Source organism: Vigna umbellata, chromosome 4 (genome assembly GCF_029865625.1).
Source record: "Vigna umbellata cultivar VRB3 chromosome 4, Vumbellata_1.0, whole genome shotgun sequence".
Lineage (NCBI taxonomy): Eukaryota > Viridiplantae > Streptophyta > Magnoliopsida > Fabales > Fabaceae > Vigna > Vigna umbellata.
In genome coordinates, this window is record NC_142168.1 from 1657328 (window position 1) to 1670543 (window position 13216).

General features: G+C 34.8%; 2 protein-coding genes across 2 annotated transcripts; one reads left to right on the forward strand and one right to left on the reverse strand.

Annotated features, from left to right (window-relative positions):
- The first annotated feature begins 3981 nt into the window (after window positions 1–3981).
- LOC148198942 (putative xyloglucan glycosyltransferase 5) lies at window positions 3982–8335 on the forward strand. The gene is made up of 5 exons (XM_088114488.1): window positions 3982–5594; window positions 6078–6386; window positions 6478–6768; window positions 6950–7063; window positions 7190–8335. Exons 1-5 carry the CDS (start codon window positions 4869–4871, stop codon window positions 7832–7834), a joined length of 2085 nt encoding a protein of 694 aa, XP_087970614.1. The 5' UTR covers window positions 3982–4868; the 3' UTR covers window positions 7835–8335.
- A 498-nt stretch (window positions 8336–8833) lies between these two features.
- On the reverse strand, window positions 8834–12956 carry LOC148198943 (putative cyclic nucleotide-gated ion channel 14). The gene is made up of 7 exons (XM_088114487.1): window positions 12482–12956; window positions 11824–12379; window positions 11322–11534; window positions 10915–11216; window positions 10652–10763; window positions 10097–10333; window positions 8834–9924 (listed from the first exon to the last, which is right to left on the reverse strand). The coding sequence occupies exons 1-7, from the start codon at window positions 12508–12510 to the stop codon at window positions 9211–9213; spliced, it is 2163 nt and encodes a 720-aa protein (XP_087970613.1). The 5' UTR covers window positions 12511–12956; the 3' UTR covers window positions 8834–9210.
- Between the last annotated feature and the right edge of the window lie 260 nt (window positions 12957–13216).

The window sequence follows — 13216 nt, forward strand, 5'->3', positions numbered from 1 at the left end:
TAATTAAAGAAATTTGCCTCAGTATATTGGAGAATGAAAGGCCACCGAACGTAGAACATGCACACGCACTCCTAAGTACATAGCATTTGTTTTATCTTCATGTGTTCAATTTTCTTATTTGCTTTATTATTTTTTATTTAATATGATCTTATATTTTTTTTAAAGATTGTGATTTTTTTTTCAATCATGATTATGTTGTTTAGAGATAATGAGATGACATATGTTAATAAACTTTTATATAAATATCTTTTTCATTTGTTTATTTTACTCGTTATCACTTAGACTTTACATTTGAATTATTCAACATTAGAATTAGAACATAATTATATAAATATCCCATAGTGCATGTCCATACATGAAACAAGGAAAATATTGAGTGAGATGTTATGATGTATAGAATAGGAAAGAATGAAAAGAAGATATTTGATCTAATTAGTTTGTTGTGGCATCTATGTCCTCCACCTCGTGTTCTGTCTGCAGTTCTCTTGAAAACAGAGGCTGCTGGCTACGTGATGTGTTTTATTACTTTTTTTTTAATATTATTTTAATTAATTATAAATATGCATGATATTGGAAAAAAGAAAAAAAAGGCAGAATAGTGTGAAATTTAATTCAGCCGCCCCCACTTTTGTGCAACACAAGAGACCGTTGTTAGATTATTGAATGTGATATATATATATATATATATCATGTGACAAATATTTCCTTTTCCATTTTCCTGTGTTACAAGAATTCATAAAAAAGTTATTTTGCAGATTTTGCTCTTACCTTAAGAAAAGAATAATATCTTCTGGCGTGAAAATATTTTTTCACATGATACCTAAAACTTTTTGTTTCAGTCACTTATTTTGATACTCATTGTGAGTAGTAAGTTTTGTTGTCAAGATTCATAAAATTTCTAAAATTATAGTTTTTAAATCTTGTTAGTTGAAACAAATGAATCCCAAAAACTGCTGAAAAAAATGGTTGAGAAACTTTTAACTCATTTAAAAATAGATTATCATTCATGAAATCCTAAAAATGTGTCCTAAAGATTTTTAAAAGTTTATAAGTTTTTAGATTATAATGTAGAAAGGAAGGTTATAATTGATGGAAGAGAAAGGTGAGATAGAGATTAGAATGGGCAAACAAAAACAGCTTCTTCACAGTCATGCACACGTTCATTCATACTTCAAATCAATTCTTGAAACCCAGCTAAGATAGTGTCTGTCAAGATTTTAGGTTGTCGGGCCAATCTAGTCTCACATGCAAAAATGGAAGATCTACTAAAATATTCATGACACTTAGAAAAACATATGATTTTACCATTCATATAGTTTAAAAATTGAGTATAAGACTTGATTGAAATATAAGAGAATTGATGGTTCATTTTTAATGTAGGTTTAAGGGAGAACTTGATATTATTCTTTATATCAAATACTTTTTTTTGAAGTGTAAATTTTTTTTCTAAGTTATTAGAAGACGTCTCAAAAGATGAAAAAAGTATTTAAACAATTTTATATTCAACTCTTAAGCATATGAGACTATTAGACAAAATAAGAACAATATCATTTTTTTTTCTTTTTTTTTAACCATCTTCAAACAATCTAGCATACTTTTCATTGCTCTTAAAGAAACATTCTTTAAAGAATGTAACTCTTTCAAACTTTGTTTGGAGAAGAGTAATAGATAATTATCATACTTTCTCATCAATAAAATGCTTAAAAAATTAAGAAACTTTTAATGAATAAAAAAGAAAAATAATATTTATGATAATAAATACTTTATAAGTATTTTTTGAATATTTATGGTGCTTAATACTCCAATAGATTATAAATTGTTCAGACAAGGCTAATTAATGAAAACAACAAATGATTGATAATTAGGAGACAAAGGCACGATAATGACTAACGAGACAAATTAAATTATCTGTTTTTTAAGAAAAAGAATCCTAAATTTGTCCAAATTTAGCTCAATTTTTTTTTATTAATTTATGATAAAATTTTAATAATTAAGGATTTTACTAATGTTTTCTTATAATGAGTTGAAGAAAAGGAAAGTAGGGGAAATTTTTTTTGTAATTTAACTTACTTATTTCATTCAAAATTTGAAAGGGATAGAACATATAATAATATTTGTTTTAAAGCCCCTCCCACTTATATTTCTGTCTCCCGTCTAAAGATTTTTAAATTTTTAAAATATATGAATTAAACTATTTTAAAATCTTATTTGAACTTTTATTCTTTTCATTAATATTATAAATTTTCTTTCGCATATCTACGAACATTTATTTTAATATATGATTTTTAAATATTGATATCTTCTAAAAAAATTGTATCTTTTTTTTTTCCTTTCAAGAATCAAATAAGAGGTTATATATTATTATTACTATTATTATTTTGTTTTCCTTTCTCTTGATTTCCCTGTCTTCTCTTTAATGTTCATTCTTTACTTAAACACATTGTGATTTATTTCTATGGGTGAAATCAGCAAGTGACACAAGTAGTAACTAGATTAAATCCTTGACTATATATAAAAAAATAACATCTACCTAAAAAATAGTTATCCCTTAATTTATATTTTACTTAAAACATATACCAATCTTCAGTATATTCTATCTCCAAAATATAACCTCTATTTTAATTTTCTCTTTACTAAAAATCAAGTTACACTATATTATATAACTGAAAATATATTTAACTTGTACTCATTTATATACTTGTTCTACTATACTTAATAATTTGACATAACTTAAAAATAAGGTTAAAAATAGTTTAAATATAACCTTTTTTTCTTAAATACTTCGATGTGGTATTTAAGAACAAAATTATAATAATAGTTTTAGATAAATAATTAACTCTAATAATATTATATCAGGAGAGTTGAGATTGAAATAATAATAATATAATAATTTTTGCCAAAATAAAATTGTAATTAAACTATTTTGGCTACGTGTAATATCCATCCATATTATATATTCTATACTTTTGCAAGGAAACCACACATGGCATATATACACTGGTATGTATATACAGTGGCATTCTGAGGTTATTTATGCAACAACTACTAGCGGATACAAAAGGGTCGGTGTTCACTTCAGTCATATGATAGTAAGATAAGATAAGATACCATAAAAACAAAACAAAAACGTGAACATGCAGCTTTAGCTCACTTGGTAATAATCTTTCATTGATTATATATGTAGTTGCTCCATTCTGCATCAAATTAATTTTATCCACACATATTATATCTAATTAGCAATTACTAACCTCAGTGTTTGGTGTAAATCCCCACTGCAATAAATACTTTTCAATTGTTTGCTTATCCTATTCTGGTGGCCCTTTATTACTCTCGTTGGATTTGCATTAATTAATTATGTTCTTTTGGTGACAACTAAATCCTAGTAAGTGCATTGCAACATATACACTCACACTTCAGATCCAGCAGCAAAAACTCTTGTGTTCTGTTCTGCTATTCCTAAATTTATCTGTCTAATTTTCATTTCAGTTTTTCACACAATGCTTGTCAGCAGTTTTGCATAGGGAAATTTGACAATGCTTATCCTACAATTTTGGGTAACATGGGATCCCCTGTGGGACCAGAGTTTATGTGAGGTTTTTCATTTTTTCTAAGTTTTTATTTTACCCTTGTTTGTGTTCTGTCTCCTGGTAATGTAAAGGAATATTCTTGAAGAAGCTTCCATTAAATAATGTTTTGGTTTTTACAGAATGCACATTAACCCCTCTTGGCCTCTAATAATCCAAATCAAGTCATCTTTTGCAAGCAATAATTAAAAGTAAAAAGGTTTAAACATTGATGATGGCTTGGCTTATGTCATTTGCAAAGTTTGCTTTGGTCTCCATGGTCCTTTTAATAGTCACCGTTCCCTTTTTAGCCTTTCACACGCGTCTCATCCCCACCTTTGGTTATTGGCATTATTGCTATTGTTACCTTTATCATTGTTGTTCTTTTATCATTCAAATATTTTAAATAAAGATTGTTATTCTGGTAGCCACACTCATAAATCACACTGCACCTGGAATCTTCAATCTTATCTTCCAACTATTCGATCTGTTGCGTAACTCTTTTTTTTCTTTTATCATTTTGATGTTAAAATTTAATATGCTCTAAATTGTTACTTTTACTCTGAGACTAAGTTTCATGATTGTTATCTTATCTTCTATTCCAGTCAAATCACTCAACTATGTTTCCTTCATGTGAAAAATTTCTCAGTCAAGTTTAATTTTGCCTTAGTTTAGGGGATTCCGTGAACATAATGTAACCACTGATAACAGTGAATATACTGACGCAACTGTTTAAATAAATGCTAAAATTAAAGTATTACATTTCTATAATTCTTTTACTATTCTCAAGCATGACTGAAAGGTGTTTGTAGAAAGAAAAACTTCTGTTTTCTTTTGTATTCTTTTTTTCTTTGGAGTCAAAGTGGATGGGAACGGTAAGTGAATTTAGTGAGGGAAACCAACTTGGAAGTTAGCGTCTTAGTCTTACAGCTGCTGATACCTTCCCTCATAATGTGACTTTCCCATGTTAGGTGCCTTCTAGATATCCTTGGGAGTACAAAAGAGCCTCACTCAATTCACGTTCTAGGCTTTTATGTGTTGCATTTTGTTAAATGCTGAGCCTTCAAGAGGGTTCCATCCAATAAGAGCAACCTCGAATCTAGGGCAGTGTTTTACATGAGTTTCCAGATCTGAGTCTTTTCTCTTTAGTCTTTACAATGATGTGTGCTAGAAAATATTGATGAGGTTGATGTGTTGAGTCCTTGCTCTAAGTATATCTACACACACACACACACACAGAGTAGCATACTTGTGTTGTTCAGTGTGTGAAGTGTGAATCTGTGTCCAATTCACCATTGTGTTAAAATGGCTCCGAGGCTAGACTTTTCCAATTGGTGGACGAAGGATACACAGAAGGGAACACCGGTAGTGGTGAAAATGGAGAACCCCGCTTTCTCTGTTGTGGAGATCAATGGTGCAGATGCTGCATTCAGGCCAGTTGAGAAAAGCCGTGGCAAGAATGCTAAGCAAGTCACATGGGTGTTGCTTCTCAGGGCTCACCGTGCTGTTGGCTGTGTCACTTGGTTTGCCACTGTGCTTTGGGCGTTGCTGGGGGCCATTAAGAAGAGGTTGATTCATGGACAAGGTGTGGCTATGGAGAGTGAGAGTGACAAGTTGGAAAAAGGCAAGTTTCTGTTTAGAGTCATTAGAGTGTTCCTAGTGACATCCTTGGCAGTTCTGGCCTTTGAGGTTGTTGCTTACCTTCAAGGTTGGCATTTTGGGAACCCCACTTTGCACATTCCTCGTACTTCTGATTTGGAAGGATTGCTCCACTTGGCTTATGTTGCTTGGTTGACGTTTCGTGCTGAGTACATTGCTCCTCCTATTCAGGCACTTTCCAAATTTTGTGTTGTTTTGTTTCTTATCCAGTCTGTGGATCGCATGGTCCTTTGCCTGGGGTGCTTTTGGATCAAATACAGGAAGGTCAAGCCAAAGATTAATGGGGATCCATTCAAGAGTGATGATGTTGAAGGATCTGCAAGCAATTATCCCATGGTTCTGGTTCAAATTCCAATGTGCAATGAGAGGGAGGTAGGAATTACACCAAATTTAAGCATTCCCTTTGTGCCAACTCAAGTTATTTTTTCAGTAATAAGCTTGCAGCGAATTCAATATATTCTTTTCAGCTTGTATTTATGTAAGCCAAGAATAGATTTTGCAAATGTCATAATAAAATGGAACTTAGTAAATAGAATGTTCGGATTACTTTTTTTTTGCAATGCTTATGAATTGTATGAATGCACCTTAAAAAAAGAAAGGAAAATAGGAGGGAAGTAAACTTATAATCTGACATCCAGACATCTAGTTCCATCTAGGTTGATACTTGATATTGTAATCATTATTTTTGGTTTCTGAAATAGACACCACCTTAGTAATTAAGAAGGGAGAAACAGTTTTCTCATGATGTTGTGTTGTGTTTTTATTTATTTTTTAACTCCTATAATGAATGGCAACCTATAAGTACACTTGATAGACAGATAATTTTCTTACTTTGCATGCACTGATTTTATGCAGGTGTATGACCAATCCATTTCTGCAGTCTGTGGCATTGATTGGCCAAGGGATCGTTTACTGATTCAAGTACTTGATGATTCTGATGATGAGAGCATACAGTGGTTAATTAAGGAAGAGGTATCTAAATGGAGCCAGAAGGGAATCAATATAATCTATAGGCATCGCTTAATAAGGACTGGATACAAAGCTGGAAATCTTAACTCTGCAATGAGCTGTGACTATGTGAAAGACTACGAGTTTGTTGCTATTTTTGATGCAGACTTTCAACCAAATCCTGATTTTCTTAAGCGAACTGTGCCACATTTCAAGGTTGAGTGAATAACTTCTAACATATTCAGAAAAATGATTGGGAAGCATGTTTAACATATTTTTATATCTTGCAATTTTTTTTTTATTACAGGACAATCCCGAACTAGGTTTGGTCCAAGCTAGATGGTCTTTTGTGAACAAGGATGAGAATCTATTGACGCGTCTCCAAAACATAAACTTATGCTTTCATTTTGAGGTAGAACAGCAGGTGAATGGGGTATTTCTCAGTTTTTTTGGTTTCAATGGAACTGCTGGTGTTTGGAGAATCAAGGCCCTAGAAGAATCCGGGGGCTGGCTAGAGAGGACAACTGTAGAAGATATGGACATTGCTGTCCGAGCTCATCTCAATGGTTGGAAATTTGTCTTCCTAAATGATGTAAAGGTGATCATAAATGACAACCTTTTCCATCCATATCTCCTTTCTTTTGCAAGTGGATAACGCACTTGTAGAGTAGTGTTCTTGTATATGCATGATGTGATTAGTTATGTCACCTTTCTGGATTTTAACTTGTGTGAAGTTCCTGGAGTACTATCGTGAATTTCTTATATCTATAAATTTTCAGGTACCATGTGAAGTTCCAGAGTCATATGAAGCTTACAGGAAGCAGCAACACCGCTGGCATTCAGGTCCTATGCAACTTTTTAGGCTGTGTCTTCCAGCAATTGTGAAATCTAAGGTATATCTGATACTCATGTTGAAGTAATAATTAGAGTAGTGATGAAGAAAAGCATATTCTGATGACTTAGAATTGTGGCTTATAATATGCACTACCTGAAAACTTTAAAATGCTCTATAACTGCAGGTGTCTGCATGGAAGAAAGCAAACTTAATCCTGCTATTTTTTCTGTTGAGGAAACTGATCCTTCCCTTTTACTCCTTCACCTTATTTTGCATAATTCTTCCTCTAACCATGTTTGTACCAGAGGCAGAGCTTCCTTTGTGGGTGATCTGCTATGTGCCTGTGTTTATGTCACTTCTTAACATTCTTCCTGCTCCAAAATCTTTTCCTTTCATTGTTCCCTACCTCCTTTTCGAAAACACCATGTCCGTCACCAAATTCAATGCAATGGTATCTGGGCTCTTCCAATTAGGAAGCTCTTATGAATGGGTTGTGACAAAGAAAGCTGGCAGATCATCAGAGTCCGATTTACTGGCTGCTGCAGAAAGGGAAGCCAAGTCAATAGAACAACAAAAGATTCATAGAGGAGCTTCCGACAGTGACCTTATGGAGTCACAAAAGCTTGTAGAGCACAAAGAAGCAGCTCCAACAACTGTTAAGAAAACTAATAAGATATATAAGAAAGAGCTGACTTTGGCATTCCTCCTTCTCACAGCTTCTATCAGGAGTCTGTTATCTGCACAGGGAGTTCACTTCTACTTCCTGCTTTTCCAAGGGGTGACCTTCCTCCTTGTGGGGCTTGATTTGATCGGAGAGCAGATGAGCTAGTTTTCGTTCAAAACAGCATAGACGATGAATGGAAAATACCTTTTACTGGTGTATCAGCCAAGTGGCAGTCCAGCAACAAAATGAAAAAAGAAGTATAGTTAAAATCCTTTCTTTCGTTTCTTTCCAAAAATTCACAGTACAGGTGTATCGAAGGCATAACTGATTGCAAGTACCAAAGCAAGGTTCCTCAATTATCCAACTCTATATCCATTTTGCATTCACACGATTCATCGCAAGTATTCCTTATAGGGCATTACTCACATTGTACTCATACAGGTATTGAATATTTGTTTAATGGTATAGGAAGTGTATAAAATCTTCAGTTTTCTTCATTGTGTTATTGGGAATGGGAGTTCTGATTCCAAATGTCTGGATGCAGTGCATCTAGCTTGATATATGTCGAATGATAGGTGCCTTCATGGTAAATAGAGTGTGTGAAACAGGACATCTTTCTGTACATTCATTGTTATCTAATTTAAACAATAAATTTTATTCTTCCAACTCTTCCCTCCTCCCTTTGTTCTCTGTTCCTTGGCAATTTTCTTGTTTTTTAATTGCTTGGCTTTAATCGGGTAAAGGAAATGATGTCGGCAGGCAAATAGTGGAGACAAGCTTAAGTGGCTTGATAATTTCTGCTGTGGTCCCTCCAAGAGATTCGTGTTCTTAAAAACTGATTTCTAAAATGTGACAGGCGCAAAATGTTGAGGGCACTGAATCTGTTGACACCACAACTAATGCACATGCCATTAGCAAGCAAGTACAAAATAGGCCATTTCTTTGGATGGATATGTCGGTGATAACATTGAACACCCCATATAAATTTTTGTCTTGCCTATCTCAACTGTGAAATCCTTTTAATCTGAATATAACATGAAAAAACTTAATGACACAATGCTTTAAGTCTTCACAGTAGTCAAAATACATTGTATATTTAAATTACAATGAAAATGTAAAAGCAAGAATCAGAGCTGTAGTAAGACCGGAACGAGTAGAAAAGTATACAAACAAGAACAATGGTGCAGTGTAATATACAAGTGGTATGTCAAGTAACTGTAATATACAAGATAAAAATCGTTTTTTGGGAAGATGTACCAAACTGCAAACACACAAAAGCAACTTCTTGCTAGAAGTTGATGCGTAGGGACATCAACTATGTTGACTGCGATAGGATCACACATCATAAAGCAAGTGGTAAAGTATAGGTTAAGAGATGTACCATCCCAAAAAAGGTTCAGGCTAAGAGAAAACCTGAAAGCTTCTCTATCAGCAAACAAATAATACACACGTATTGTAGCTATGGACCCGAATTATTTGTGAGAGGAATAGTGATTTTAACTCTTGAAGATGGTCATGGAACTGTAGATTGCAATGCTGATCTAATCATCATCAGGCTCTACTGAAAAGTCTGGTTCTTCAGGCTTTTGCAACTTGGGCAGCTCTACATCCTTCATCTTCTGAACTCCTCTCCTTGTGTTTGCAGCAAACCTTGAAGCCAGTATAGTGACACCTAGGTTTTGTTTTACTTGTGCAGTGTTTGAAGTCACTGCACTGTGCTCTTCTTCATTATGTTGATAGTGATTGAAGGACTCGGATTCCCTCAAGCTTAGGCTCTTGGCAAACATTCTCTTCTTGAACCGGCGCCAAGCAGCCTGAATGAAGCATGTTGCCCATGTCCTCCAATGGTGAGAGTAGAAACGGAAAGTGTGCTGCAACTTCTTGCTGTGGAGACGTCTAAACTGATTGGCCACGAATTTAAGATCTTCCGCTCTTAGGGCAAATGCTTCAACTTCTACAAGGGCTTTAACAGTTCTTGTAGAAGAAGGCAAGTTGAGAGTGGATTTTGGAAGCAATGCCCAAGCAAGTAGCTCTTCTCCACAGAAATCACCAGGCCTCAAGGTAATGGAGTTGAAGAAACCAGTTCTGCCTCCATTTGTGGTTGAACTTTCAAGTCTCCCTCTGATGATAAAGAGCATCTCTGTAACCGGGTCTCCTTCTCTAACTATGTACGTGCCTTGAGTACTCAATGATGATACCAATCTCTCGCATATTGCATCAAGTAGCTGATCATCCATTTGTGAGAAAAAAGGAACCTGAAATTGGTGAAAAACAAGCCATTACATTACGTGTGTGTGTGTATACATAGCATGAGTTTACGTGTAGTCCTTATGCATGGTCGAGTTAAACTATTGAACATTTCTTGATGCTGATTTCATGTTCAAAAGAGAATAGCATGATAGATGAATATTTATTGTGTGAACTTACACGTCGAACAAGGTCCAAGCAAAGGTGGCGTTGGATATCTCTACGTAGGTCAATAGGCAGGCCACGTAGGATTGTTTCTTCATCAACCCCGCGAGTTGCAAGCCACTTGTATTGAACAAATCTTCTGACACGCTCTCTCAGATTTTGTGGGAGCTGACGGTGGCTCATCCACTCTTCAGTGTCACGTCGCTTGAGCCTCCATTCTTCAAGCCTCACAGTAATAGATTGCAAATAGGTCTGCACTGAATTCAGCATTCTTAGGTGTTCATATAAATTTAGGATGCTTAGGCTATAGGAAACAGTTTAATCAAACTTGTTTGATGATGATATTAACTCCTTCTGAAATGAGAATGACAGATGACAAACCATTGCAACTATTTCAGAGTTTATGTTGAAGACACAAGAATTCACGTGTAACGGTTTTAGTAAAAAGGTAAAAAGTGTGTTGGATGGTAGTTACTGTATTCAAGTAATAGAAATGTAAAGAAAGATAGAATTTCCGCAAACAAAATTACTTTTGAAATTAGATTTCGTGGATTTGAACATTCTAATTACCTGCATGTTACCAATTAAGTGCGCAAACAAAACCAGACCCAGAATAGCCATGACTATTGCAAATGCAGTTTCCCCAATGAATGTGCTTGTGGTCAAACCCTGGCCATAGGAACTGAAAATACAGAAAGGAAAAGATTAATCATATGTGAACAGTGAAGACAGACATGTGATGTTCAGTTTAATTTATGTTAAATATTCATCTATAGTGTAAGGAAAGATAACTGAGCATTCAGATATGGTTAACAACAGCTGTGGAACCAGACCTTAAGTTCTGCAAACCCCACCACAGACAATAGAGATACTTCTCTATAAACACAGAGGAGATAACATTATTTTCCACTGCACTTGCAAAAATTCCGTAGTTGAAATTGGTGGTATTTTCAGGATTGCAGTTACCAAACACAGAAGTATTGTTTACCCACTTCATGCGATCATCCTGGTTTAAAGTGCTGCAGTCTAAGTACTTAAGAGCACATTTTACAGGGAGGCTTTCATTTCTGCATTCAGATTTCCAGCAAGTAGCATGCCTTTCAATTGATAACAGATACCATGATGCCCCCAACACCTACGAAAAGGGAGTAATGAATAATTAAAAATCTGATATGCTGGGAGATAACAACTAATTTGTAATTATGAAAGACAATTTGTGATTGAAGAAAACATAACATACATGACTAGCTAGCATGTAAAGTAAAAGATTGTAAGCAGCCCCAGCCCAAGCTGTCTTTGTAACTACTCCAGTGGCTTTAATAATCTGAGAACTTAATGGGAAGATCAAATATAATCTGGGGACATATTGAAGCAGAACAATGAGTACAAGTGCATTGTTGGTGTGATCAGCATGGGAGCTTCTGATTGCTGGCATGATAAACCAAATCACAATCTGCCAACAAAGAAAAGACATGTCATTTAACATCACTTCCAGGGACAAATATACAAAGCCAGATGACAAAAACAATCCCAAAGGATCTCTACACCATTTTTAACTCAATTTTAAAACATTAAATTTTTAAGTTTTCCTACTTTATGAAAAGGAGAAGGAAGAAAGATGTTGAATTCAAGTTGATACAAAAACTTGCATGATCTCCGTTCGATGTGGGACTAGTCACTAACCCAATTTTTCATGCATTAAACACAACATGAGAATACTATAGCTGAAGCATATGTGATACCTGGGGAAGAGGTAATGTAGCAACAAGATCTAGGAAGAACTCTGATCTCAAATATCGCCTTGCAATAAGCCTAGGATCCATAACAAGCTCACCCCTTCCAAACACCCTAGAACTCGGTGATACATAGGCAGTTCTGAACTTGATGGCCATGTTGAGCAGATAGAAAACATCAGCAAATGTTCGGAAACATGTCACAACAATTCCTATATTCAAATCAGTAGCCATACACGACGATTTCCCATCATTTGCCACTGAGGGAAGGTAGAAAAACAGCGGATCAACAAACAGTGCCAGAATGCAAGAAAACAGGAATGCCCTGTTCCACTCCAAAATTACATCACTGCCAGGATCAAGAATTTTCTTCTTCCATGGCTCATGGTTTTCTGGGAAAACCTTAAACTTTGCAAGCGCGGGAATTTTGATACTCATTCTGTTCTTGTCACCAATACTCATTTTGCATTCTGGATACACTGTGAATGCCTTCTCATGGTGTTTCTGAGAGTCTAGCTTTTCCCAAGGAAGTTCAAGACTTTGTTTACCTTCATCACTGGAAAACCTGAGTTTTCAAAACCACTATTCAAATCTGATCAAAGTTGTAACAAAGGGTATAAACTGAATGAAAAAGAATAATAAAAAAGGACCACGGTATTGAATTCACCTCACTAACTTCTCATATCTCTTCTCCATTACTATGATTATGATGGAGTTTTACAGTCAAAATCACACACAGACACTGTTTCTACTGAGGAGTGCATTGCTTTGAATTGCAAGTTGCAACATGACAATGAAGAAAAGCACACTGCATGCTTCTTCTCTGATCAATGAAACGAGTTTCGTTCTTCGTATGCAAATGCAACCAAAATAAGATTTTGAAGAAAAAAGACAAGTTGGGTAAAGGAGGGGAATGATAAGCTTCGATTCAATCCAAAGCTTAAAGATACGGTTCTGGATTTGGACAAAATGGGTTTGACTTGAATGCTTCCGTGGACAACGGAAGAGTAACCACCAAAACGGCCTGCCATTAACACAGCTCACAATGGACAAGCGTAAACGTGGGAAGTGGGAACCATGACAAAACTACATATACATATACCAAAAATACACCAACTTGCATTTTCACATTTTAATATTGTGAACTGATTTATGTGTTTGATATGAATTTTAATAGATGAAGATGTTTTTCATAAAGTTTAATGCTTCTTTTCTGAATAAAGGAGAAATAGGAAGAAGCAGGCCAAAATAATGTATATGAACTTGTGGCCTGCACTCATGAGGTGGACGTTGACGCTTTATACGAAGCAACCGTTAAATAATTGACAAAAATTAGCATATATAATTAACAAATATAACATTTTTTAAAGATCGATGTGATTCAAATATAACTAACATAGGT